This window comes from Apodemus sylvaticus, chromosome 18, assembly GCF_947179515.1.
Source record: "Apodemus sylvaticus chromosome 18, mApoSyl1.1, whole genome shotgun sequence".
Taxonomy (NCBI): domain Eukaryota; kingdom Metazoa; phylum Chordata; class Mammalia; order Rodentia; family Muridae; genus Apodemus; species Apodemus sylvaticus.
In genome coordinates this window covers 40,601,861-40,629,622 of record NC_067489.1, presented here as the reverse complement: position 1 = coordinate 40,629,622, position 27,762 = coordinate 40,601,861, and the positions used below count along the sequence as shown (strand labels likewise).

Below are 27,762 nucleotides of genomic sequence, written 5' to 3'. Positions count from 1 at the left end.
CAGAATGAGGGAAATCTGTGATATAATTCTACACCAAAGGCCAACTTTCTGAGAACCCAATAATGCTACTTAAGGTATTCCTGGGTACAAGGCCAATGAGTCTGTGGTTCTGACATCTAAAAAATATTGGGGGAAAACTCTATACTGACTCTCAGAGAAGGTTGAAATTTGCCTTTGTTCTTTCTGTCACTGTTCTCTGATTGTCAGGTTTCTGTCTACAGTAAAGATGGATCTTCCTGACCTTCTAAGACCCATCCAGTAATCTCATTTAGACACAGTCCAATGAACATATTAGAAATGAAGTTCTACCATGTTTTAGGGCATTTATAAAACTGTAGGCATTTCTTTTTTCTTTTTTCTTTTTTCTTGAGGCAGGATTTCTCTGTGTAGCCCTGGCTGTCCTGGAACTCACTTTGTAGACCAGGCTGGCCCTGAACTCAGAAATTTGTCTGCCTCTGCCTCCCAAGTGCTGGGATTAAAGGCATGCACCACCACTGCCCGGCTTGTAGGCATTAATTTACACACACACACACACACACACAAACATTCTTTCACACACACAAAAGCACACATGTACAACACATATTTGGTCACGAACCCAGAGCCTCATAGATACTAAATGTGGTGGTTGGAATATGCTTGGCCCAGGGAATGGCAGTATAAGAAAGTGTGGTCTTGTTGGAGGAGGTGTGGCCTTGTCAGAGGAAGTGTGTCACTGTGAGTATAGGCTTTGAGAGCCTCCTCCTAATTGTCTGAAGACAGCCTTTTCCTGCTGATCCAAAGATCATCATGTAGAACTACTGGCTCCTTCTCCAAAACTGTGTCTGTCTGGAGTCTTAACATGACTCCTGCCTTAATGATTACAGACTGAACCTCTACACCTGTAAGCCAGCCCCAATTAAATGGCGTCCCTCATAAGAGTCGCCTTGGTCATGGTGTCTCTTCACAGTAAAGGAAACCCTAAGACACCAAGTAACTATTTTTCCAGGCTTATAGTAAATATATTTAAATATCTAATATGAAAAATTCTCAATGTAAACCTCCCTAAGCAGGTACATATCTCTTTTCCCTTTTCAGATAAGGTTTAGCACTGGAACCCAAACTTCTTTCCCACACCAGAGTCCTCTAGTCTCAGCTTCCTGAATATCTGGGACCAAAGGTATTTACTATCATGATTTTTGTGTTTTTAAAGGCAGGTTCTCACTGTATTTATGTAGTAGCTCTCATCTGACTGGTTATAAAAACTGGCCTTGGACTTCTTAAAGAAGATCTGACGCTTACTGAGTTTTTCTGTAAGGCATTCTAGCTCTGGAGTGCTTCATGTTGTACCATCAGCCTCTCCATTGCTTCGATCCCTGCAGCTGTGGACAGCTGCTGCATTTTCCTCCCCTTGGTCTTCTTCTATGTGACTAGTTTCCTCCATGATCTAAGAACTGCGCCTCCATCCCAGGCAGTCTTCTGCCCCTTCCATCATAACCTCGGGTTGCCCAGTTCACTTGGCCAGCGCAGTTTTCAGTCTCTGGAGTCGGCCTTCAACAATCCATTTGTTTTTCCCTGTAGCTAGACATATTCTCCAGAGTCTTGCCAATGTCATTGATGTTAATGGCGGAACTGTTGAGCTCAAGCACAAGGAAGGCTACAATAGCAGTTCTCTGTTAAGATGGCTGGGCCTGAGAAGGCCGGGTATGCAGACTGTCGCAGAAGGATGGCTCCGCTCTATATGCCATGACAGTGGCTCAGTGCCTCAGACACATTGTCTCTGGGCTCTCCGGCACCTTCTCCGAGATCTTTAGGGTCTGACAGTAGGAGGGCAGAGCAGGATTGTGGAGTGCAGCCTTCAGGAGCTACACCGGCAGGTCTTGCACTTTGCTCAAGCTGTCACCTTGACTAAAAGTCCCTTCTGCCTCCAAGACTAGGTACATCTTTGCTAAGGTCAAAGCCTAGCACTTTGCCAAAACAGTGAAGGAACTTCATGTTGGTCAAGCAATCCGAGAAAGCTCTACTGGACAGTGTCAAACCAGGGATGTGTGAGGCAGGCAGGGGCTGGTGGTCAGCCAGACACATATCTTCTGTGGGCTTCTTCATCTCCTCCAAGATAACCTGCTGCCTCTGCCGCTCCACCAAGCCGCCTCTGTGTGGCAAGGGTCTTGTCTGCTCTACAGGATGGCCTGGCTCTGGGATCTTCCTTTCCCTTCGCTTTTACCTTTTCTTTCTTTCCCTCCTTTACCTTTTCCTTCAGCGTCTCCTGCTTTGTCTTCATCGTCTCTTTCTCAGCCTTGGATTTCTTCTTAGTGTCCTTCTGCTTTAAGTTCTTGGTGTCTTGCTTCCTCCTGTTTCTGGCCTGTAAACCATAAGGGAAGCCATTTTGTTTCAAACTCTGAAAGCACCTCTGCTTGGGCTACCCTTGGACAAGAGTCTGACTGACTCTCTCCCCGCTATATACTTTGGTCATCTTTGCTTTATCCTCCGCACTCAGTATTTCTTCCGTTTCCAGTTTCTTTGGAAGTCAGTTATCTGTTTTATTTAACAACTCAGGCATTTTGGTGTTAGGAGGCCAACCGTGGCCCGCTTCACTTTGGGAACTTCCTTGTTCTTAGCTTTCTCTTTGTTTCGAGTTCAGCCTTGTTTTCCCGTGGTTGCTTGAATTCTGGAAGGAATCTCCTCTGCTGATAACTGGATCCACTACAAGCCCTCTGGTGTATCTCTTTCTTCAAAGAAATCTCCAAAAGGCACGCGGGGAATGACGCTGAAGTGCTCATGGCGAATACTGTGCACCACATTTTGGCTCAGGTACTTGATAACTTCCGGAAATTGCTTCATTATCTTCCCATGGGGGCCATAATACCAAGTCTCCCTCTGCCACCGATGGCTGCCCTTCTCGATGCGCACTTCTCTTTGCCACCCACGTTGGAGGGGAAGATGAACTTCTTCTGGGATACCAATACATCTCTTTAATACATCACCACTACCAGAGACTGTGACTGCATCTCCAGTCATCTCTTCCCGAGCAGCACAAGCTTCAGGGCACTGCTGACATCTTTACTTGCTGAGGAGACTGTCTGGGAAGCAGCCGCTGGAGAAGGTTGAGGTGAACCTTGAGGAGAAGTCACTGGAGCTGTCGTAGAGGCTCCCAAAGAGATGGCTGGGAGAGCAGTGAGGAAGCTGGAGAGATTGCTGGAAAGACTTCCGAAGGGACTGGCAAGGATGCTACTGGAGAGACTGACTGGAGAGATTTTTGCAGATGCTGCCAAGGAGGCTGCTGGGGAGGTTGTTGGTGAGACTGTTGGATGTAGTTGAGTACTAGGGGGCTTGTCAGGGGCTGGCTCAGACAGGGGATGTTGGAAGTTTGAAGACTGGGTCTCCATTTCTCTCTGTTCAGAGTCACTGCCACTGTTCAGTCCAAAGCTGCCTTTCTCCTAAGACAGGTGAGGAAGTGGGGCTGACAAAGACGGAGGCTGAAGTCTGGCTATTGTCTGCAGGGAGATTGAAGGCATTAGCATTACTGAGAGAAAAACAGTGGACGACAAAGATCACAGGGTTGTCCTCCAGAGACAGCTTGTGTCCTGCACACACCAGGTCTGTGTCATCAATACCATAATGTCCTCCACTCCCTGGCTCTGCTGCCACAGTCAAAGGGCTCAAGGGAGTCTTCACTGAGGACTGCAGTGTCTTCCAGGTGATCAGGAAGATGTGAAGGATCATCTGGACAGCTCACTGCAGGATCACGGACCAGGACAGAGACTTCTTGGTATAAAAACTCCACAGAGGAGACAGCCACACATCTTTAGTTCTGGCTGCTCTACCTCTAGCTCCAGGCTGCCTAGGAAGTCAGTGCCATTTTCTGTCAGCTCCTTCTCTGCTGTTTCATCAGGATAGATGTCACTGCTTACACCCTGGGAAGGTGCAAAGGTTTGGATACTGGACTCCAAATGTTGGAGAAGTCCTTAGGGAGGCGAAAACCCTGGGAGTCCATCGGGTATCACCTCAAAATTCTGGTCAGGAAAAGAATCATACAGTTCCTATGAATTGAAGTTAAGCCTCATGGGACTCTGGGTTCCATCAGCCCAGAACTTTTGGCTCCCAGCTTGAAGATTAGTGTTGTGACTCGGGGATGAAGGTTGTTGGCTGCCCCCAAGGAGAACATTGAGCAGATATTGTCCCCCAGGGAAATGATAAAGATAGTGTGGGTCCTTGAGGATGTTGCCAGGATTGGCAGATGGGTACCATGAGTAGTTTAAAGACAGTCAAATGCCATGTTAGGGTGATGGAGGTGTAAGGTGCTGGAGAAGTGGGGAGCAGAGTTCACAATCCCTGAAGTAGCAGTGTGAGATACAGTAGATAAGTCATTAACATTCCCATCCCATTCAAGCTTTGCTCTTGCCCTTGCTTGGGGAAGTTCATGGGAGACCCATTAGTATAGATGGCCTCCCTTGAGGGAGGAGAGGGTTTCAGTAGCTGGTGCAGGAGGAAGGCCAGTAAAGTTAAAATGATCGTTTGCCTCTATTTCACCAGGAAGGCGTTCGATTTTCGTTTGGCAGTACCTGTCTCCAGTATTCAAGACTACCAAGAAGCTGAGGTGAGCCCATCCAACTCTACTTAGACTCTATTTTAAACAACAATAGCAGCAACTATAAAATACAACCTGGAGTTTCTTTCCATTCTACATGATAATTTTGGGGGATAATTATCTGTACTATGGTTTTCAATTGCCTTCTTTCTCAATATCTATCTATCTATCTATCTATCTATCTACTATCTATCATCTATTTATCTATCACCCATCATTCATCTATCTGTCTATCTATCTATCTATCTATCTATCTATCTATCTATCTATCTATCTGTCTGTCTATCTATCTGTAGTGTGTGTGTGTGTGTGTGTGTGTGTGTGTGTGCCTGCTGACTGAGCCATCTTGGCAACTCCCCAGTTACCTCCTTGATGACAACCCTTTACTTAAAGTTTAGACATTTATTCTGATCATTAGACTCATAAGTGTATGTACTCTCTAGAAATCTCCATCCAGGAATCCTACAGGTATCTCAAAGCCCTCACACCTATATCTGGTGTTTATGAATATAAAAATGCACTGTCCTCCCTCTGCTACGGAATGCATCCACTCAGTTAAGCAAGAATCTTGCAACAGACTCCAAGCAAGCACCCTTTGCAATTCTCTAGTTTATCGCAGGCTAGCACTTCTAGTCTCCTTTAAATTCCATTAGGAAAGTTCACTCCTCTTGATTCCCACTCTTATCCCCCAGGTTTAGCTTTTAGCTGAGAACTACAACCAACTGTCAAGCTGTGTGACAGTTTTAATTATTTTGAACCCACTTGTCACATTCATTACCCTCTGATCATGCCAGTCTGCAAATATGAACTTATTCATTTCATTCGAGAATGAAATAAAATGCCTTTATATTTGCAAAGCCCTGCTGATTTGTTCTCCCAGACAGCTTACTTTGTTTTAATAGAATGCAATGGTCGGGATACTCATGTGTTAGAAGCTTTGTTCTTAGTATGAGAGAGAGAGAGAGAGAGAGAGAGAGAGAGAGAGAGAGAGAGAGAGAGAGAGAGAGAGTTGATCTTTAAGAGGTGGGACCACTGTGGGATGTCTGTCCGTGTATGTGTATGTTGTCCCCAAGGGGTATTGAAACCATTTCCAAGGTATTTCTTCATGGGTTCTTACAGTGAGGGCTGTGCTAACTGGAGTCTGACATTGTACTATTGTCTGAATTTCTGCCTAACTGTATCATCTGTGGCTGCCAGTCATAATCATGTAGCAGGTATCAGTTAGCTTCCCTTCTAATACCCTAGTATATATCTTAGGTAACTTAGAGATAAAATGGTTATTTAGGTTAATCTGGTCCAGTCTGACATCGGTTGGCCTTGCTTTGGGATCTGTGGCAAGGCAGCACCCAATGATGTGAGGACATGGAGAAAGAACCCCCCATCTCCTGGTTGGCAAGAAGGAATAAGAAGAGACCAGGACCTCACAGTCCCCCTCATGGGCATACTGCCCAAACTTTCTATTTTTTTTTTTTTAAGATTTTCATTTTATTTTAGTCTCTTTTATCTGCTCTTGAGACCCTTTTCTTCCTACTGGGTTGACTCATCTAGCTTTGATATGATGGCATGTACCTAGTCTCATATCTTGTACCTTGTTCAGTGGAGATCCCTGGGAGGCCTGCCCTTCTCTGAAGGGAAATTGAGGACGATTGGATCTCGGTGAAGGGTGAAGGGAGATTTGGGAGTGGGGCACTGGGAATGGTGGAGGGAGGGGGAATTGTGGTAGGGATGGACTGAAAACAAAACATAAATAAATAAAAAGATCTTATTTATTTATTTATTTATTTATTTATTTATTTATTTATTATCTTTTAAACTGTGTGTATGTGTGTGTTTTGTATGTGCCTAGGTGTATGTGAGTGTGGGCGCCTGGTGGAAGCCAGAAGACGTTGGCAGAGTCCCAGGAGCTGGCGTTAGACATGATTGTGATCTACTTGAAGTGTGTGCTGGGAATCCAACTTTGTTCCTCTGCAAGAGCAGCAAGTGCTCTTGGTTGCTTTCCAAGCTCATTTCTTACGAAAAAAAAAATGTGTGTGTAGGTGTGAGTGAGGTGTGTGCACATGTCTGTGGACTTCAATTTGATCATGGACACCAAGATGAAAGAAAAAATTACTTCTAAAAGTTGTTCTCTGACCTCTTGCACATGTCTTGTGGTGTGTGTGTGTGTGTCCTTGAGCACGTGTGTACATTTACATACAATAAATAAATAAAAATCTTTAAATAGAAGTACATCTTGTTGTTATTGGGTTTTTTGGTTCTTTCTTTTTTAGTTTGAGTGTTTTGTTGTTGTTGTTGTTGTCGTCGTTGAGAAAGAGAGAACATGAAATTGAGTAGGTGGGGAGGTGTGGATGACTTGGAAGGTGTTGGAGACGGGGACGAATATGATCAATACGTTTCATGAAAACAGTATAGATAAAAATACATTAATGATTAAATAAAAAGACATGTTCTGTTGTGAGAGTCTTCTGCCATATACCCTCTGCCTCAGTTTCCCTAAATGCAGAGATTACCACATTCTAGGTCTCAGTTTGACATTCCAGACCTCAGTCAATCATTTGTCAGCTCTTGAGATAGAAGGTGATTTCATCTTCCAATGGTTTCCTGGTAGAGAAGTTGTCTGAGACATTGCACCTCTACCCTCTGCCTCCCTACTCACTTGCAGTTCATGCTGGAAACTGAAATAGAGGAGAAGCAAAATGGTTTTGGAAGGAGGGAGTGTAAAACATTGTCCTAGAGATTAGCCTCCAGATAGCTATCAGTCCAGCCTTTATGGGTAAGTCATTTTTGAGCTACAGACTTGACTGTAAGATTTCTTACCATGTTAGAATCATCCATAGAATTATGCCAAGTTTGATCCCAACATTTGTGCTTTCCAAAATTTATAGTACACCAGAATCCTCAAAAAAAAGTCTTGGGTCCTGTTAAAATCAGAGTGTTGAGTCCACTTCCAGTGTGTGTGTGTGTGTGTGTGTGTGTGTGTGTGTGTGTGTGTGTTGTTTTTCCGAGACAAGATTTCTCTGTGTAACAAATTTCTGGCTGTCCTGGAACTGCTTTTCTACAACAAACTGGCCTTAAACTCTCAGTGATCCACCTATCTCTGCCTCTGAAGTAAAGGGAAAGGCTGGAGATTTTGACTCAGTTAGGTTGGGTCTTGGTCTGTTTCCAGATTAGAGTGAACCCCAGGTAAATTGAATACTACCATCGGAGTCCTCCATGCCAAGTCAATTCACGCTCTCTCTTCCTTTCCCTTCCCAGGTGCCTCATACATGGGGTTAAGATAGGGAGTTCCTGCACTTTAAGAGTTAACGTTTAAGAGTGACTAATGGTGTGTCTAGCAAGCAGACATATAGTCTACAAGGGGAAGTTGAACATCTGTGTCTTAGCCTAGACTGTAACCATAAAACATGATTTAAGTCTCAAGAAATTCTTCTTCCCCTTCCTTATTCGCTCTCCTTCATTTTCTCCACCTCTTCCTTCTCTTTTGAGAGAGAGACAAGGTTTTGTGGTTGGCCCAGGTGAGCTGATGTTGCAGAGATGACCCTGTTTCTACTTCCTACATGCTGGGCTGACATGAATTTGTCACAGTCCTGGACAAGGACTTCAAGCTTCTGGGTTGCCCTTCCTCAAACACTGTGCATTCTTCCTTCTGTGTCCTTGAGTTTCCAGGTCACAGTCACATGTCCTACAACTCTTGTGTTACAGTTCCTTAGGGACACCAATTCTTAGTTCTTGTTAAATATATTTGTGTTTGAGATTAGGACAGAATTTTCAATGATTTCTGAAATGGTCCTAAACATAGATCTCCTATTTCATACTATTTCAGAATTGATGATTGTAAAATCAAAATATTGATAAGACTGGGCATGATAGTACACATTTATAATTCCAGAACTTGAGAGGTGAGGTAGGAGGATCATGAGTATAAAGCCAGTTTAAGCTATGTAGCAAGTTTGAAGACAGCCTGGGCCACATGGGTTCTAACAACAAACAAATAAACAAACAAAAATCCTCACAAACCAAGCCAAACTAAACTAAACTAAAAACCAGAGTAAATAAATACTATTTATAGTTGAACATGTTATAGTCCATCAATATCAACTATCCCTTTAAGATTTATCTCCTATGTAAAAATAAAGGAGCACATCCATTTTGTTAATATGGAATTTTGTTTTCATCTTCCACAAATGGTAAAATTGTATTATTGCAAAGAATTGCTTAAAAACATCTTGTTTTGATTTATCATCAGTAAATGTGTAATCTGCATACCTATTTTATATACCTATTTTCCCAGGGTCATACACATTTCTTGGGAGAAACAATTTTGAAAAGTAAAAAAAAGTCATGGAGTCCCGATCTAAAACCAAATGCATATTAAATAAAACAAAATAAAATAAATGAGACAATATGGGGACAAAGCAATGCAAAGCCATCTGAAATTCATAGTTGGGAGGAACATATACAAGCATACACTGTCTCATGTGAAACACACATTGGGTAAGTTGTTTATGGAGATTCAGCTTTATTTTCCCAGATGGCTACACTCACTTATCCTAAACCATTAGTTGAATAATCTATCTTTTCCACTCTGATGTGAAATGACAGTTATATTTTTAAAACTAGGCTTTCTTACAAGATATTTTCCAAATAAGCTCAATCTATTCCAATGACCCTTAATATGCAAGGCATTTATATTATCTTTGAATTTTTAACGCTCTTCCTTTTTAAAAATTTAATGTTTTTGGGTTTTTTTTTTTTTTTTTTTTTTTTTTTTTTTTACTTCTTCATTTTGCATTCCATTCACTGCCCCTCTTCCTGGTCATCCCCTCCTTTTTACTCACAGTTCCAACTCTAGTCACATCTGGGTGACAATTGGGCAGTTGTCACCATGGGATATCCCTTAGCATTACCTCATCACAGACTCATCACAGAGGTAAGATTTCAGAGGAAGATACTTAAGGTGTTGGCTTTAGGAGTCTTGACAGGCAACGCAATGCCTTGAGGGATTGTGGAGGCTATTTTAGGAGGGCTGGGTCACTCTGGGGATTTAGCTCACCCCCAGACTGACCTTTACCCAGTTCATTTAAAGAAATTATGAAGGCTGCATTCCCAAGAAAGAAAGAAAGTTGTGCCAGTGGGTGTAAAACTCATGCCTTAATGACAGCTGTCAACTTTTGACACCATCAGAGAGAATTCATTTATTTGAGATAATCGGGATTTTTCATGTTCAAGTCAACAAGCAAGAGGTAGTGTAGTGTGCTGACCAAAGACTGTGGAGAGGAGACCCAGTTTTCTCATCTTGATTTAACCTAAGCATGGAGGTTCAGCTCAATTTATTGAACCTCAATTTTCTTTTTCATCTATAGAAGGTAATTAGGTGTAAGATTTGCTTCCAGCCAAGAGAAGACTGTAACTGTGTAGAAATGTTTCTCTTCTGTTTGTGCATTTAAAACATTTGTTGTGAATGTTTTGAGATAGAGTCTGACTATGCTGTATGCTTGTCTAGCTTGGACCTTGCCCCATAGCCCAGACTGGCTTGGAATAAGCAATCCTCATGGTTCCGTCTCTGGAGTGCTAGAATTATGGGCAGGATTTATCATCCCTCATCTGAAAATTTCTTTATCACTTGATAGGTGGGGAAAATTCTCCTGGTCAGAAATGAACAAGGCACAGTTATTCTTTTATGAAGCTTATAAAAGGCAGTTATGTTTTTTGGAAGAAGGAAGTACAATGGAACAGTAGTATGAATTGAAGGTAGAAGATGCCAGTCTCCTAATTCCAAATCGGAATGTGGGCTCTATGATGCACTCCAACTCAACTGTGAGACTTGTTCTAAGACTCCTTCTAGGTCGGTATATGAATTGCATTGAATAGTGGTGGCATTTCATAAATCTTTTTCCCCAGATGATGACATTTAATTTAGAGCTATTGCATATTTCTTTTTTGGAAAACATTTGCTTACGACTAGTTTCTAACAGTTACTGTGAATCTGTGTCCAAATAGCAGTCTGGAAATCACCTAAGCCGGGTGATTTTGTTTTGTCTCACTGATGCCGCCTCTCTTGGTGTGTTTAAATACGAATCTTAATTTTTGAAAATGGCATGCAAATCACACATATTTAACATATTTGAATCAATACCTTCACCCAGATCTCTGCCAGTAGGCCACGAAGTGATGGATCAATGACTTCAGAAAGGTGAGTTTTGGCTTGTCAAAGTTGAAGATAAGACAACACCTAATAGCCTATAAGTAATGAGTGGGGAAAGAGGATCAGTTATTTAAAGCCAGGGACAAAAGGTTAATGGGGTAACATTGGTAATACAGATCTGCAGAAGGTTGTCAGGCTGGATAACAACAGGGAATATAAGCATGGTGTGGTGCACCGAATGCAAATGAAGATAGCAAATAGCATGTAGAAGGAGGGAGTGACAAGAATGACTTATGGTCACATGACATTCTGGTTTTATAGCACTTGGCACTAATTGTAGAGGTCGATGTACATAAATCACTGTACTCTGCATTTGCTTTTTCAAACATCAAAAGAAAAAATGTCTGCCCACTCAGTTTCTGCCAAGTAAGAATTAAGAGGGTCAGAAGGCTATGACTCATTTGGACATTTGTAGAAGGTGAAAATAAGTAGCAAAATTCTATTTCTACCAAGATAGAGCTATTTCTATCTATTCCATGGTGCAATGGTATCTTCAGGTAATATTCAAGGCTATCACTTGAGCTACTTTTCATTAAGTCAAGTGGGCGAGCTTCCTCATCTTTCTGGGCAGAGGAATAAGTATAACTGTTGATTCATTGTATATCTAAGGTCAAGGGATAATTCAATGGTATAGTTCTTTATTAGAATGAATACAATCAAACAAATGCACAGAATACTTGATTACTGTGTGGAAAGCTTAAGCCTTGGTGAAGAAGAGAAAAGGGTTTAATGAGAAAAGAATGCATGTTGTAGTTTTCTTCTTTCCCAACTAGTTTTGTCAAATGCGGTCTACTGAAGGATTTAGACCACACTTTCTATTCACGAACCAAAGACCTCAACAAATTCGTGCCAGTTTACACTAAGTCATCTTCTGAACACCAAACCCATGTGTTTAAATGGTTTCATTGTGTCATTTACATACAGGAACTAGTTAAAGAACCAATTATATCAGATACCCAGCATTTAGTATGTGGCATGCATAGAGAAACATTCAATAAAAGGTTGGTGCTGGTGATGTGTCAGTGCTCAGGAGTTCCACATTAAGTCACAATTGGCTTTGTGCTGGAGAGCATGTATCATTTTGTGTAATCAGGCATAGAGGAGAACAAGAGTTTCTTGGAATAACAACACAGCACCCGATCATCACCCAGCTGTGACTGAAGAGGACTTCTGGAATCCCAGACTAGAAGTATAGCCTTGTCCTGATGATGTCCAATCATGAGAAAATGTCCACAGCAGATTTGATGGAGAGCCTCAGGGAAGAGCTGACATGTTTCATCTGCTTGGGTTATTTCAGCAGTCCAGTGACCACCGAGTGTGGGCACAGCTTTTGTCTGATGTGCCTCCTCAAGAGTTGGGAGGAGCACAACACACCTTTATCTTGTCCTGAGTGCTGGAGGACTTTGGGAGCCCCTCATTTTCAAGCCAACGAGCGACTGGGGAGACTGGCTAATATTGGAAGACAGCTGAGATCCCAGGTGCTGCAGAATGAGGACGAGCAGAACACCTGTGGGAGAACCCCAGGGCCCAATAGGGTGTTCTCTGATGACGAACAGAGCATCATTAATTTCTCACCGCCAAGTCATGGGACGAACAAGGCATATTTCTCAAGTGAGGCTGAGGAGCAGCACAAAGTAAGTTGGGATGCTCAGTGCCAACCTCAGAACACAGACCTGGTCCTACCTGCTAATTCTCATCCAGGTCTCTGTCAGTGACCTCCATGGGCACCTAGCTTCACGAAGCGTGGTTCTTGCTTTTACCCTTTCTTTGAGAGCTTCAGTCATCCTCCAATGACTGGTTTTCCTGATCTTTCTACCACTGGATAGCCTGCTTATTTTGCCAAGGGGTCTGTTTCTATTGCAGGAAAAACTCCAGGATATCATAAATATTTTACGGAAGAAGAAGAAGGAGGCTCAGGCCGTCCTGAACCATGAGAAGGAGCGAGTGAGGTTGTGTAAGGTCAGTGTCTGTCTAGTGTTTGGTCTTGTGTGAGATACCTGGTGATGGGTCAGGGGGAAAGGACCACTTCTTAAAATTCATTTATTGATCCTATGTATGTGAGTACACTGTCACTGTCACACCAGAAGAGGGCATGGGATCCCACTACAGGTGGCTGTGAGCCTGGGAATGGAACTCAGGACCTCTGGAAGAGCAGTCAGAGCTCTTAACCACTGGGACATCCCTCCAGAAAGGACCATTTTTGAGTCTTGTCATAGGCAGTGCCCTGCTCTTTGGCTGACTGCCACTATGTTTACTGGGGAGTGTCACAGTTCAGCTCAGGTTAACTCATCCCAATTTTTCCTTGATATCTTCCTTTACTAGTCTATTATGAGGGATCTAATTAATATCATTTAAAACACAAGCAATATATTTGTAAGCTAGGATGGAAACCAGTTTTAAAAATGAGTCCCTCAGGATGGGCAGTGGTGGCACACACCTTTAATCCCAGCACTCTGGGAGGCAGAGGCAGGTGGCTTTCTGAGTTCGAAGCCAACCTGGTCTACAGAGTGAGCTCCAGGATAGCCAGGGCTATACAGAGAAACCCTGTCTCGAAAGAAACCAAAATTCAAATAAATAAATAGATAAATAAATAAATAAATAAATAAAATATTGCATGCCAATTAAAAGGAAGTAAAGAAGACAGGACAGTGGCAAATAGTAGACTGAATCATACTGCAACAAATGCCTGAGGTCAGTCACAGGTGTGGACTTGAACTGCTTAGTAGTTAAAGCAAACACTTAAATGTTTAATATGACACAGGCAGTATAGATATTAGGGCTGGGGAATTTGCTCAGTGGGTAAAAGCATTTGCCATGCAAGCCTGAGTGTGGATATTCAAAACTCATATAAAAGCCAAAAGGACAAGTATTTATAGGCCCCTGTGGTCCCTACCAGGAGATGGCAGACAGACACACAACAATCCCCAGGAGCTCAACAGCAGGCTAGCCTGATGTACACAGCAGTGACACCTTGTTTCAAACCAAGCCAAAGGTGAAGATTGATTACACCTGAGGTTGTCCTATGGTTTGTATAGATGAATTGTGCAAACACACACACAGGCACACATATACACATACACAGACACACACACATCCATACATGCTAGTGCACTCAAAGTGAATATTTGAGTCTTCCAATAAATGCAATGAGACATTTTGCTTTTCCCTATGTAGCCTTTTCCAGGTTAGCTTTTTTTTTTTTTTTGGCCTGCTTTAGCCACTGAGATTTCAAATGTGGTAGATCATCATTCATCGCACACTTTGAATTCTCTTTGTATTTGTTTGTTTTGTGAGGCAGAGTCTTGCTGTATGGTCCTGGCTATCTGGGAACTGACCATGGAGATGAATAATCTGACCTCAAATTTACATCTAATCCTCCTGTCTCTGCTTTGCCTTCTGAGTTATGGTTTTACATGCATGTGCCACCAGGCTGGCTTATATCTCAAATTAAGTGCAACTTTTTGTGATGTATTTCTAGTATGTGACAAGTTTTTAAAACCAATATTTGTCTAATAATTACACATACACCTTTCATAAGTTTTCCCTTTAAATTTGATTGCATTTTTTTGTATTTTCTTACTATTAATTTTAATTTTATTTTCAATGTTTTCCTCTTACATTTCAGTTTATTTCCAATTAGTGCTGATTACTAAGTGTCACAGTTTTTTACTTGTTTTGTTTGGTAGAAATGACAGTTCTTAGAGAATCTGATTTTTGTTGACTATTGAGTTCCTATACACCTTTCAAAACATTACTCTTCATCTACCCTATCAATATAAATTATACATTATAGGACTGCTTCTGTTGCTAACATTTGTGTGTGTGTGTGTGTGTGTGTGTGAATGTGTATGTGTATGCTTGTGAATTTTTCTGCACATGTGATAGCAGGAGGAGACAAAGAATTGTAAGCAGGTTGTTGTGTCTGAATATATGAAGATGCACCAGTTTCTGAAGGAAGAGGAGCAGCTCCAGGTCCAGCTCCTGGAGAAGGAGGAAAAGGAGAACATGAAGAAACTGAGGGAAAATGAGATCCATCTGACCCAGCAAATCCGTCGCCTCAGCAAAATGATTGGACGGATTGAGTCCACCTGTCAGAACTTGACATTAGAGTCTTTTGAGGTGAGGCAAAATTCATGAGGACTGGGAAAAATTAATGGGGAAAAAAAAAGAAAATGCACAGTGGCTCATAGCATTTCAAACCAGAACTACATTTTTCTGTATTCATCTGAAAAATTAAATTCTGCCTTAAAAGTCATTTTCCTAAGGTAGTGACACTCTGGGTATCAAAAATTCTTGAAAAGGAGAACTCAAACAAGGAGAAAAAGGAAACAACAACAACAACAAAACTACACATTTCACAAGGAAGTCCAGGGATGACTAGTTTCCTTTGGACCTGCTTCTGCACACACGGCTTTGTCTAGAAATTCATGATTTATTTGTAAGCTAGTGGGCATGGAAAACTGAATCTTTTCAAAGATCTGATGAGGGTTAAGTACTAGTGTTATGTAACCTACAGATGATCATCACCTACAAAAGGGACCTGAATATTTAATAATCCGATTGAGGGCTGTTAAGGAGACCTGATTGCCCAACTGTTCAACCTTTGCCTATATCCACCATAGGCTACTGCACTCACTAACATCGTCTCAGTCATAAGCCACAGGACCAACTTCACCTCTAGGTCCCATTCATCATCAGACTCTATAGAGAGTGCTGTCTAATTTTATGTCTTCTAAATGACTAAATGATATCAAGAAACATCACGTGGGCTTGGTCTCAGCTCTCATTTGGGCATTTTTCTTTGCTCATCTCTGGTTCCTTGGCACATGAGGTTAATATTTGGCCTCAAGGATTTAATATTCAAATATTAAAGCTAGGAGAGTTTAGGAGTCCCTAGTCATCTCTGAGCATGTCTAGGCAGTTAGTGGTTGTTGAGCATGTGTGTGTGTGTGTGTGTGTGTGAGTTATATTTTTAGTGACATAGTCACAGGTAAGCTGCCTATGCTCTGTACACAATCCCTTAACTATGTCTCCATAAATAGCCCCAATTAAACTCTTTGGGTCATCAGACAAATAAGGTCATGTGATTTGAACATGTTAGGAACAGGGAGGGGATAAAAAAGAGTAGAAAGAGGACAAGATCAAATTTATGTGCATATATGTATATACAAAATACATTATTTACTACATTATTATTTATATATGAATGCATCAAATACATGCATGGATGTTGTCAGGATGAAATCCATTATTATACACAATGAATATACGCTAAAACACATTTGAAAAGAAGGACATTTTAAGAGTCAGCAAGATATTGCTTAGTGGGTAGAGGTACTTGCTGTCAAGGCTGACCACGTGAATTCAGTCCATGGCTGGGGTCCACGTGGTCTGAGAGAAGAGCCTCCCTTTAATTGTTTTCTCTCACCTCCATATTTGTGTTGTGACGAAGTGCATTCCCTACTCCCTACAAATAAGATTTGGTTTTGTTTTAATTAGAAGCTTGGATGTGAAAAAAAGAGAATAAACTATTCTCTGGTCAGAGTGAGAAATATCTCATGTTCATTAAAACCCTCCTTAGAAGAAGCTGAGGCTTTACTCTCCTGTCCTATCTGTTACCTCCTCTTAAGATGTGCTAGGATCATGGAAGAAAAGTCTATGAAACTAGTACAAGATTGTGTTGAGGATGGATTCACTATTCACTAGTGATGGAGACGAATGCATAGTAACTTTCTTTTCTTTATATCCCTAGGAAGTCAAAGGAGCCATGGATCGGTAGGTTTCTATTAGGTCTCCATTGTGTACTCTATGGAGATCTGGTGCTGATGAAATAGTGATGTTGTCAGGAAGAGTATGTGGATGTTGTTGGGAAGAGATGCTATGGACCGAGAGGATGAACCAGGTTACGTGGTGTGTGTCACAAAGAAAATGATGAGGCTCTGTTTTCTCTTGGAAGGTATGAGTCCCTGTTGTTTCAGTGTCCAGAGACCACCATCACAGAACTGAGCCTGTGTCGCATCACTGGGATGAGGGAGATGCTGCGGAAATTCAGCAGTAAGTTCATCTTCTTGTCACATCTCCAGGGATGTCCATAGTTAAGTTCATTACCTGTTATGGGCACCCCTGAGTACTTGGGCAGCTTCTTCTGGCATAAAAGATTCTCCTGATATGAGGCTCTCAGTTGCAGTATCTGGAGCCAGTGCTAAGGCACCAAGTTACAAACACTGCCTATGCTTGAGCCAAGACAACAACGAACCTTTTTGATGTTCTGTCAGGCTCTGCTTGTTGTCAAAGGGTTCTGTGAAATGTACACACCATACTACCACATGCACTAACACTCTTGCAGGGGATTCTGCTTTGTCAGCTCTCTTCCTGTTAGGACACAAGCTAGGTTACAGTCTTTTGTTTTAATCCCTGTGTCTGGACAGTCAGAAGGGAGGATTGCGGGTTGGGTGTATACAAGTGTATGAGTGTAGGTGTGTGTACCAGTTAATGGGTATAGAGGTCAGAGGACAACCTTGGGTGTTAGTATTTGGCTCTATTTTGTTTGAGGCAGGCTCCTCTATTTGTCATACCCAGATACTTTGGGAACATTTGAGTGGAAACTGATTGGATTGTAATCTGGGATGGGAAACATATCTTTGTTCAAAGATGGGGGTATGCATAGCCTGATACCATTATTCAAAGATAATGGTGTATATAGCCTGAGGCATGTTGGGGAGGAGGGGCTCCTGAGGTTGCTAGATACATTGTTTGGGGATGGGTGTGTGCACACTGTGCACATAGATAAAGGAACTAGAATATCTAGTAGATCATGGTAAGAGGATGTGTATAGGAATAAATCAAATCCATTTGGGGTCCAAGTTGAACTGACCCAAAGCTTACCTGCTGTAATGCAGGCAAATGGTTAGTGAAAGTTTGAGGGCTTTCATGTGATCTCCTCACGGGGGTGGGGTGGGGTGGGGTGGGGTGGGGCTGAAGGCCTAGTAGCTCACATGAGCTATATGACATTGTCACTGGGATGCTAAGTTACACAAAGCTGCATTTGACCATGGCAGAGTGCGAATTAAAAATTTACTATTACAATTCCCAATGATTTTGTAAACTTAGTAAAGTTAATCTGTATGAATTTAAATTTTCTTTTAAGTTTAGTTCTGCTTACTTAATCATTTTGTATTTCTTAAACAAGGTCTCATGTATCCAGGCTGGCCTATGTAGTTTAGGGTGATCTTGATCCTCCTGCCTCCACTTCCAAAGTGCTATGGCTGTAAGTTTGTGTGGTCACACCAGGTTTTATTTATTTAGTTATTTTAAGTGTTGGGGATTGAACCCAGGACTTTGGGCATGTTAGCCAGGCCTTCCACCAGAACAGGTTGATACCTCTAACCTGTCTTTCAAGTTTTTTTTTTTTAAAGACTTACTATTAACTATGTGTATATGTGTGTGAGTGTATATGAATTTGGGTCCTCAAAGAGGCCAGAGGTGTCAGATCCCCTGGAGTTGGTATTTCACAAGGTTGTGCACCATCAGACATGAGTGCTGGGAATCTAACTCGGGTCCTCGGGAGAAACATCATGTACTTTTCGCTATGGAATCTTCTCTCTAGCCCTTGTTATTCATTTATTCCCTATGTATTATTGCATGTAATATGGAAATATTATAACTGAAACAGTGATTAAAAGCATTAATGCATAGGGAATAATTTTCACTTAGAAGGATTGTAACAAATGTTAATTACCCATTTGTCTTCTATCTGAACTGCAGAAATCCTGCCATGGCTAACAGTGAAGGGTGTCCTTGTGTAGATAAATAAACCAGAATTCTAAAACTGTCTAGAAAACAACTTTTATTACACTCAGTTTCTGCTCATTCTCACAGATGTGGCTAATCTCTCTTCACGTGACTCTACTCTGTCTCTTATAACTTCACTGTCTATTCCTCAGGCAGTGAAAAACAAGCTCAGAGTGTCTGTTCTGTGTTCTCTTTGTTTATTTTGAGACTGGGTCTCATGACATAGCTCAAGCTAGCCTTAAACTCACATTAATTCAGCTGCCTAAGATTCCTAAGTATTGGAGTTAATGACATAAGGTATCAGGTCCAGTTAGAGGTAGACTTTTTCTTTTCTACAGGAGGCTATCTTACCCACTTATGCACTGAAATTAAATTGAAAACTTTTTTGTTTGTTTTGAAATAGAATTTTACAGTATAAACCAGACTGGTCTCGAATTTACTACATAGACGTTTGCTTCTCTTTTTACAGCAGATGTAACTCTAGATCCAGCCACAGCCAATGCTTACCTGCTTTTGTCGGACGATCTGAAAAGCGTGCAGTACGCAGGGACCCGACAGCAACTGCCTGACAACCCAGAGAGATTTGATCAGTCTGCAACTGTATTGGGAGCCCAGATCTTCACCTGTGGGAGACACTACTGGGAGGTGGAAGTGGGAAAGAAGACAGAGTGGGAAGTGGGTATCTGCAAGGACTCTGTGAGCAGAAAGGGGAATCTCCCCAAGCCTCCTGGGGACCTCTTCTCACTCATAGGCTTAAAAATTGGCGACGATTACAGTCTCTGGGTTTCATCGCCTCTGAAAGGTCAACATGTCCGAGAGCCTGTGCAAAAAGTTGGTGTGTTCTTGGACTATGACTCTGGACACATAGCCTTCTACAATGTGACAGATGAGTCGCTGATCTACAGCTTCCCTCCAACCTCTTTCCACGAAGCCCTCAGACCTATCTTTTCCCCTTGTCTTCCAAATGAGGGGACAAATACAGACCCTCTTATCATCTGCCACATCTGAGGGACATGCCCTGAGCCTTCAGCTAAGACAAGGTCAAGGAGCAGCCTAGACACTGCATTCAAAGACATCACAGATCTGATTACCTGGAAAAACAATTCTCCCTTCCCAAAGACTTTCCACACACCCAGTTCTGCAATGAAGAGCCAATTAAAACAATCTGTTCGACACCAAGAATAGAAAGATGATACCCTCCTGCCTTTAACCCAGCTGATCATCTGAACTACGCTGTGTGTGCTAGCCACTTAACAGCACTGTTACTACCCGCTTTTACCTGTCAATCTGTCATAAGTCAATTTTATAAATATATGGCTTTTTTTTTCAGTCTGCTTATTTGCTTTCCTAGCACTATGCAGGTTGTGATCTCTAACATGTATAGCTTTGCCTGTGTGGCTCCCTTGTGAATGAATTCCTCCTTCGGCTGAGACCTCTGCCTCCTCTGGAAAGCTACTTTTCCATGAACCTTGACATACTCCTCCTCAGGAAAGCTTACAAGTTCAGGATGCTGTTAATATTTGTTACCATCAAGACCATGTTAGTATGGTCATAAGAGCCTGGAGTATTCATCATTTATTGCAGTTAAAGGTCTGGTCAGTAGATGTCTCAAGGTAATGGGTGCTGAGTGGTTTGGGTTTAGCTGAGAGTGCTGGTATACATCTGAGACTTGTTAAGCTCAGAAGTCCTTTAGTCCCTAGAAGGTCGGTGCTAGCCTTTCCCACATCACCTGCTGTGGGGAGGTAGATCTGCAGAAATTTGTCCTGTTTTTGCAGTCTTCACCTTTGAGTGTTTTTCTGCCCTTATTTTTTTAAATAGAAATCTACCTTATCTTGAAGAACGCTAGCAATCATACATAGTGTCATAGAAAAGACAGCCAACAGATAGGGCTTGGTCATCCTACAGCTCCCTAATTACAGGTTTCTAAGGGGGAATTGTCATGGGTTGTATCGAAAGTGGAAAATAGATCGAAGGGAGTGGTGTGTGTGTGGGAGCATGATGGTGCAGTCCTATAAACACAAAATTTCTAGGGTGGATGGAGGCAGAAGGATCAGGAATTCAGAGTCGGTTTTGATTCTACAGTGAGCTGGAGGCCAGCCAGCCTGTACTTCATGAGACCTGCTTCAAAAACAAAACAAAGCCTGACTCAACCTGCAAGGCCCAAATGAATTCAGCCACTGGGCTTTGTGCTACAGTTCCCGTTCATCACCCTCACTGACCTAAATCAACTGTCTCTCTCACCCTGACACACTTCAACTTTGTGCCCCTGAAAGGCAGGGAACAGATATGAGCCGGGATTCGGATGCCAGACAACCCTCAATGATTTGTGTTTGTTTCTCATTTACTATTAAACTAAATAGCTTTTAAAGCGTGTGTGTGTGTGTGTGACACGGTTTCTCTGTGTAACCTTGACTGTCCTGGAATTCACTCTGTAGGCCAGGCTGGCCTCGAACTCACAGATCTGTCTGCCCTTTGCCTCCCGAGTTGCTGGGATTGAAGTCAAGTGACAACAAGCCCACTTACAGTTTGTGCCATCACTCTCTTACTGTGGCTGTGTAGAGTGGTCTCTATTTGTAGCTATACCAGATGTCCCTAAGTCTTTGAGTGTGTTTAAGGATCCCTCAGCGGTGTCTCCAGCAGGCAGGACAGCGTCTAGCAGATCCCATGGTCCTGTGTTTGTAGCTGTATTTTGTACAGATATTTTGTGAAGGTTTATGTAGCCCAAGGGTTTAACTAGACTTTGTTTTGATGCCCCAGCAATCACAGATCTCAGACAAGGGGAAAATGAACATACTCTGTGTCATACAACCTTCCAAGATGTTGCAAAAATTCTTGCCTGGCAAGAATTAGATTTATGACAAAGCATTTCAACTCCGAATATGACTCACTCTTCTGAAAATCGGGAAGAATCTAGTGTGAGGAGAAGACAAAGCCTTTTTGGGGGGACAAAACATTTTGTTGGTTCTCCTCTGCCCTTTGAAAGAGCACTTCACAAATTTCTTCTGGGGCAGGAGAGATGGCTCAGTGGTTAAGAGCACTGACTGCTCTTCCAGAGGTCCTGAGTTCAAATCCCAGCAACCACATGGTGGCTCACAACCATCTGTAATGGGATCTGATGCCCTCTTCTGGAGTGTCTGAAGACAGCTACAGTGTACCCATATACATTAAATAAATAAATAAATAAATAACTCTTTAAAATTCTGAAAGTAGTCAGGAAAAGCACAGCACATGTGTGCAATATGGAAAATATGGAAAATTTTGGAGCATACATGAAAAGGGAAATGGTCATGTGAAGGTCAGTTAGGAAAAGAGAAAACCCTGGTAGATTAGTATTTTATGTTTTACAGAAGTCCTTTTGGTCAAGCAAAGTGGCATCCATCTGCAATCCTAATCCTTACAAGGTATGAAGGAATGTGAGGGAAGAGGAAAGGGGGAAGGGGAGGGAGGGAAGGCGGGGGAAGAGAGATGGTTTAGGAAGTCCTGTTACAGATTTCTATTTGCATCTAGTATGGAACAAGTTTTTATGAATCCTGAGGCTTACGCAAGTGAAGAACGCCGTCATTTAAAAGACAAAGGAATATTAGTAAAATTACGAATGGTCCAATAGGGTTGGGGGTGGGGGGAATCTTACCAGGACCTCAAGCAGAGCAGTGGCCTGAAACTCGTATTTCATTCCGTTTGTGGCACATCTCTTTCTGGTTAGCTGGATGCACAAGGAAGGTCAGAGGCTGTGGCAAGCAGGCCGGGCTTCAGCTATGACTCCCTACCTACCTACTGCACTACCCCAAGCTAGGTTCTTAATCTCCCAGTGCTTTAGTCTCTCCAGTAAAATGAGGTAAAAATGTCTGCCTCAAAGGCTCCTACTTGCCCAGATATCACCTCCTTTCCCCGCCTTTTTTTTATTTTATTGGATATTTTCTTTATTTGCATTTCAAATGGTATCGCCTGTCCAGGTCTCCCCTCTGCAAACCCCCTATCCTATTCTCCTTCCCCCTGCCTCTGTGAGGGAGATCACATCTACTCAAGCACTCCTGCCTTCCTGCCCTGGCATTCCCCTATATTGGGGCATCAAACATGCAAAGGACCAAGGGCCTCTTCTCCCACTGATGTCCAACAAGGCCATCCTCTGCCACATACACTGCCAGAGCCATGGGTCCTTCCATGTGTACTCTTTGGTTGGTGGCCCAGTCCCTGGGAGCTCTGGGGGCGTGAGGGGGTCTGGTCGGTTGACACTGTTGCTCCTCCCATTGGGGCTGCAAAACCCTTCAGCTCCTTCAGTCCCTTCTCCAACTCCTCTGTCGGGGACTGGTACTCAGTTCAATGGATGGCTATGGGCATCCACCTCTGTATTTGTCAGGCTCTGGAAGAGCCTTTCATCACCTCCTCTAACAGTGTAGCTGTCAATTATCCATTTTTCTTTACTCTGACATTCAACACACCAACCAGACTGACACCCATATCTTAAAGTGTTGACAAAGGAACTCCAGGTTCATTGACTGCCTGCCTTGCCCCTTTCCCCACACAGAGCCTCAGACTGCTTGCCCTAGAAACCCTACAAGACAACAGACCAGATTACAACACTTCATAACTCATTGTTTTGAGCCCATAATTCTAATTTTTAAATTATTTTTCTTATTTTCAGACAGAATAAGACTCTGTTGCCCAGGGTGGTCTGGAACTCAGGATGTAGCCGAGTCTGGTCTTTAATTTGTGGATTATCTTCTCCCTTAGCTTCCTAGTGTTGAAATCCTAAGCATAAGTTACCACAGTAAGCCTAATTCTTTCTTCTTATATATTAGGATATTTTCTGAAAACACTTTGAGCATCTTCGTCATTGATTTTTACACTTCATCTTAGCCCAAAGGCCGAGAAGCGATGTTGTCATTGATTTTTATTTTGCATGTTCATTCTTTTCCTTCCAGTTCAAATAGGAAGATCATAATGTTCAAAGCTGCTGTTCTCTTGCCGTGTTGTGTTTTGAACAGACCTGGTGGATTTACAGGTCTTAGTTTAAAGGGAAAGCCTCCTCCACCAAGATTTGTTAGACTTCATTTTGATGAAGAACATCCTCTTTTAAATAATTGTATTCAGGGATGGATTAAGGGCTCAGGAGTTATGAGCACTGGCTGCTCTTGCAGAGGACCTGAGTTTAATTCCCAGCACCCATGTGGTGGCTCACAACCATCTGTAATTCCAGCTCCAGGGGATGCAATGCCCTCTTCTGTTCTCCCTGGGTACCAAGAACACAGGTAGCGTCCATAGATATACACAAATGGAACACTCATACACATTAAGTAAATGTGTCTTGAATTATAGTAATATTTTGATTAGTATAGAAAACAATGGGCTTCATTATGGCATTTTTACGCATGTGGACACTCATGTTTTGCTCAGATTCAGACTCCATTACTGCTTTGACCACTCCTCCCTTGTCTCCTTCCGTTCACCAAAGAGTCCCTATTACACTTTCAGGATACCTCTTTGCAAAGTGTCTGATTCCCTGACCTCCCTCAGTATGGAAAAATCAATGCAGTGTACTCTGGAGAGGCAAGAGTCTGAGATATGCTTGTGTGTGTGTGTTTTGGGAGTATGTATGCATGTATGCTGAAGGGTCTGTGGTAGGGGAAGAGCAGGAGTTCAGTCTGGTTTCATTCTCAGTTCCCCTTCTTGTCCCTTTAGCTTGTGTCCCTCCCCTTCATGTCCCCACTCCTGACCCAATCTTCCCTGTCTTCCTAGATTTAGTTGCTAGTTTTTCAAACCTGTTTACAGAAGAGAGTCTTATTTGGTTTTCCAGGGCACTTTGTTTCTGTCACTCCGGGAAGCCAATGTCCTTGGAGTAAACTATCAGAGAATAGTTTCAGAAAACACACACGAGGGATCAGACCAATGCTTTGAGACATTTCCCCAACCCAAGTCCATTTTCCTAGAGCAGAAACCAGGAGACCCTCTGGCTAAGTTAGAGGTGTTCATATTACTCTTATTCTATGCTGGTATTTTTTTAGTGAGTTATTTTTTTAAATTAATGAACACCATCAAAAGGCACTTTTCAGCAATGTAAACATGGAGAGCCACACTACACACTATGCCTTAAAAGTTGAAAACTGTTTTATTGCCTTGAGCTTGGGACTCTCAAGTTAGCGATGGAGGAGTTTGGGTTTCTTCTGAATAGGTCTAAGAACTGCTAGCCTTAGTTAAATTTTTATGAGGTATTTTAAAGAGTAATTGTGAAATGTGCTGTCTCCTCAGAGGTGCTGGGACTGCTCTGTTTCTATCTGGCACAGCTTGCATCTATTGTTCAGGCTATGAAAATGCAATGGGCTGGAAATTTATATGTTCAATCTCTGAATGAAAATTGTGCTTTAGTAAAAATTTTCAAAGGGGGAAAACATGGCTGTTTTGAATCATCATTTAGGTTTCTGGGAAGCATACTGAGAGGGAGGGTAGCAGGCAGGTCATTATTATTATTTTTTTTTTAAAGAGGATTCTGAAGATTGTGGAGAGAAGCAGATCGGTTTACAGAGACTAAATAGAAGGGGAAGGTTGAGAGTCACGGTGCCTCAGTCCCACACAGTGGGCACCTTGGAGTGAAAGTAACACTTTCCAGTGGTTCTCAACCTTCCTAATGCTGCAACTCTTTAATACAGTTCCTCACCTTGTGGTAACCCACAACCATGAAATTATTTTCATTGCTACTCTATAACTGTAATTTTGTTGATGTTTATGAATCATAGTATAAATATCTGTATTTTCCAATGTTCTTAAATGACCCCCATGAAAGGGTCATTCAATCCCCAATGTGTCCCCAACTCACAGGTTAGACTAAGGTAATCTGGAACAGCACTGAAATGACTTGTGTTTAAGAGTCACAACTGACTGCTGTGTGTCATTTCATGGAATTTTGTTTAGCATAGTGGCTCTCTGCAGCAAATACTGCAAATACAGTATCCAGGATACTTCCATAAAAGGCACAACCAGGACTCTTCATTAGGAATTGTGAGAGAGGCATCTGGGTCTACCCCACAACCTGGGATGACTTCCAGAGGGAAGTTTGAGGTTTAAGGTCCGTTGACTATTCAGGCTTCGTTGTTGTTTGTCTTTTGTTTGTTTTTAGTCAGCTTGTCAGAGAATCCAGGCTGGTCCTGACCTTCCTAATTGTACTGGCTGGTTTTGTGTGGCAACTTGACACAGGCTAGATTTATCACCAAGGAAGGAGCTTCAGTTGGGGAAGTGCCTCTATGAGATTCAGCTGTGGGGCATTTTCTCAATTAGTGATCAAGTGGGGAGGGCCCCTTGTGGGTGGTACCATTTCTGGGCTGATATTTTTGGGTTCTATAAGAGAGAAGGCTGAGCAAGCCAGGGGAAGCAAGCCAGTCAGAAACATCCCTCCATGGCCTCTGCATCAGCTCCTGTTTCCTGACTTGCTTGAGTTCCAGTCCTGACTTCCTTTAGTGATGAACAGCAATGTGGAAGTATAAGCTCAATAAACCCTTTCCTCCCCAGCTTGCTTCTTGGTCGTGATATTTGTATAGGAATAGAAACCCTGATTAAAACACTAATCCAGGCAGACCTTGAATATCTGATCCATCGATCTAAATCTCTCAAGACCTAGGGGCCATGAACCATCTTCATGGCTTTATGTAATGCTGGGCAACTAACTCAGGGCCTCAGGCTTGCTAGTGGGCCCTCTACCCACTGAGCTGTCTCTAGACCTCTGGTCTTTTTGGTTATTTATTTCAAAATTCATGTTGGTGAGTTCTTTAATGCACTAAATTTATGTGTTCAACACGTGAACACCAGGTTTTTGTTTGTTTGCTTTTGAGACTTGGTCTAGCCATGTGACCTTCTGTTGTAGAGTGCTTTACTCTGAACATGACATGGCTTTGTCATTTTGAACTGTTAGCAGCTGTGGTTAAAGTAACTGTCCATCTTGGAGACAAAGGGGGCGCTCATGAGCTATACTTCTCAATGACTTAAAGTACAGAAGAGTTGTTAAGACATTTTCTTCAGTGGTATAAAAGCTCCTAAGTGACCACAGCAAAACTTACTGTGTCACCAAACTAAGGTAGAACTATTTCTTATTTTATTTTATTTTTTTTTATCCCATTTGATGAGAAGATGCTTGTCCAAATTTGGTCAGTACAAAATCATACAACACCTTGACTGCTCTGGAATACACCATATAGACTATTCTGGTCTTGAACTTCTGGTAATTCACTTGCCTCTCCTTCCCAAGAACTGGAATTACAGATGTTGTGCCAGGAAGTGTTTGTGAACCCCAAAAGACCACCAAGGAGTAGTTTTCAATGTAATCATATTAGGGTCTCTTAATTATAAACTTGAGGTTGGGCTTATGCCTGCCTCATGATTAAGCAGCCCCAACCCGTTATCAGGACAAGGTTTTATAGGAAATGGCAAGCAAGGGAGGGGGTATCCATCCTGACAAGTATCTAATTGAATGTCTATTTTAAGCTGACAGGTGCTCTGAAGAAAGAGCATACACAATCACAAATGTTCTAATAGTAGATCAGAAACAGACTAATCTTCGATTAACTATTGCTAGGAGGTAGCTAGGGAGTATCTCTGGCCAAGGACAAGCCATAGGGTCCTTCCTGGTATTTGGGTGCAGCTTGGGTTCATCTGTGAGGCAGGTTTTCAGGATTTTCTTTTTACATTGGAGGCTGGTTCTAAGATAGAATAACTTTAGCCTTTCAACAGATATGTATTATATGTCAGCTCTGTTTTAAAATAATCTCAATCACATAGTTTTGCCCACCGAACTTTAAGCTAGGCTTGTCACTTCAAACTTATATATAATAATATTTATATGCATATATGACTTTTACCATGTGCTTTTTATTTATTTGTGTGTGCATGTGCATGCATGTGTGTGTGTGTGTGTGTGTTGTGTCAGCACATGTGTATGTAGGTACAGACCATAGAATAATCTTCAGTATCATCTTTAGGAATACTGCTGACCTCCTTTGAAGGAGGTCATTTCTCATGTGCTTGTTCATCAATTAGGCTAGTCTGGGTAGCCACAACAGCACCAGCACAGGAATCCTCCTGTTCCCACATCCCCAGCACTAGAATTACAGATACAGCCTACCTTGTCCAGCATTTTTATGTGAACTCTAAAGGTTGGAGTTAGGTTATTGTGCTTACAAGCCGAGTGCTTTGCTATAGGAACCATCTCATCTGGCCT

At 42.2% G+C, this 27,762-nt stretch overlaps 1 protein-coding gene and 1 pseudogene across 1 annotated transcript; one reads left to right on the top strand and one right to left on the bottom strand.

The window, feature by feature from the left end:
* Positions 1-1,186: 1,186 nt before the first annotated feature.
* Positions 1,187-5,384, bottom strand: LOC127669005 (bromodomain adjacent to zinc finger domain protein 2A-like; annotated as a pseudogene).
* Positions 5,385-11,977: 6,593 nt separating this feature from the next.
* Positions 11,978-19,568, top strand: Triml1 (tripartite motif family like 1). Its single transcript, XM_052162810.1, has 6 exons — positions 11,978-12,403; positions 12,633-12,728; positions 14,658-14,888; positions 16,522-16,544; positions 16,726-16,823; positions 19,030-19,568. Exons 1-6 carry the CDS (start codon positions 11,978-11,980, stop codon positions 19,566-19,568), a joined length of 1,413 nt encoding a protein of 470 aa, XP_052018770.1.
* The last annotated feature ends 8,194 nt before the right edge of the window (positions 19,569-27,762 follow it).

Excerpts from the sequence above, each read along its gene's own strand:
- Triml1 (XM_052162810.1), top strand. The coding sequence starts at position 11,978 with ATGTCCAATCATGAGAAAATGTCCACAGCAGATTTGATGGAGAGCCTC. Across the intron at positions 12,729-14,657 it reads AGCGAGTGAGGTTGTGTAAG|GAGGAGACAAAGAATTGTAA; the intron begins GTCAGTGTCTGT and ends ATGTGATAGCAG. Across the intron at positions 14,889-16,521 it reads TGACATTAGAGTCTTTTGAG|GAAGTCAAAGGAGCCATGGA; the intron begins GTGAGGCAAAAT and ends TTATATCCCTAG.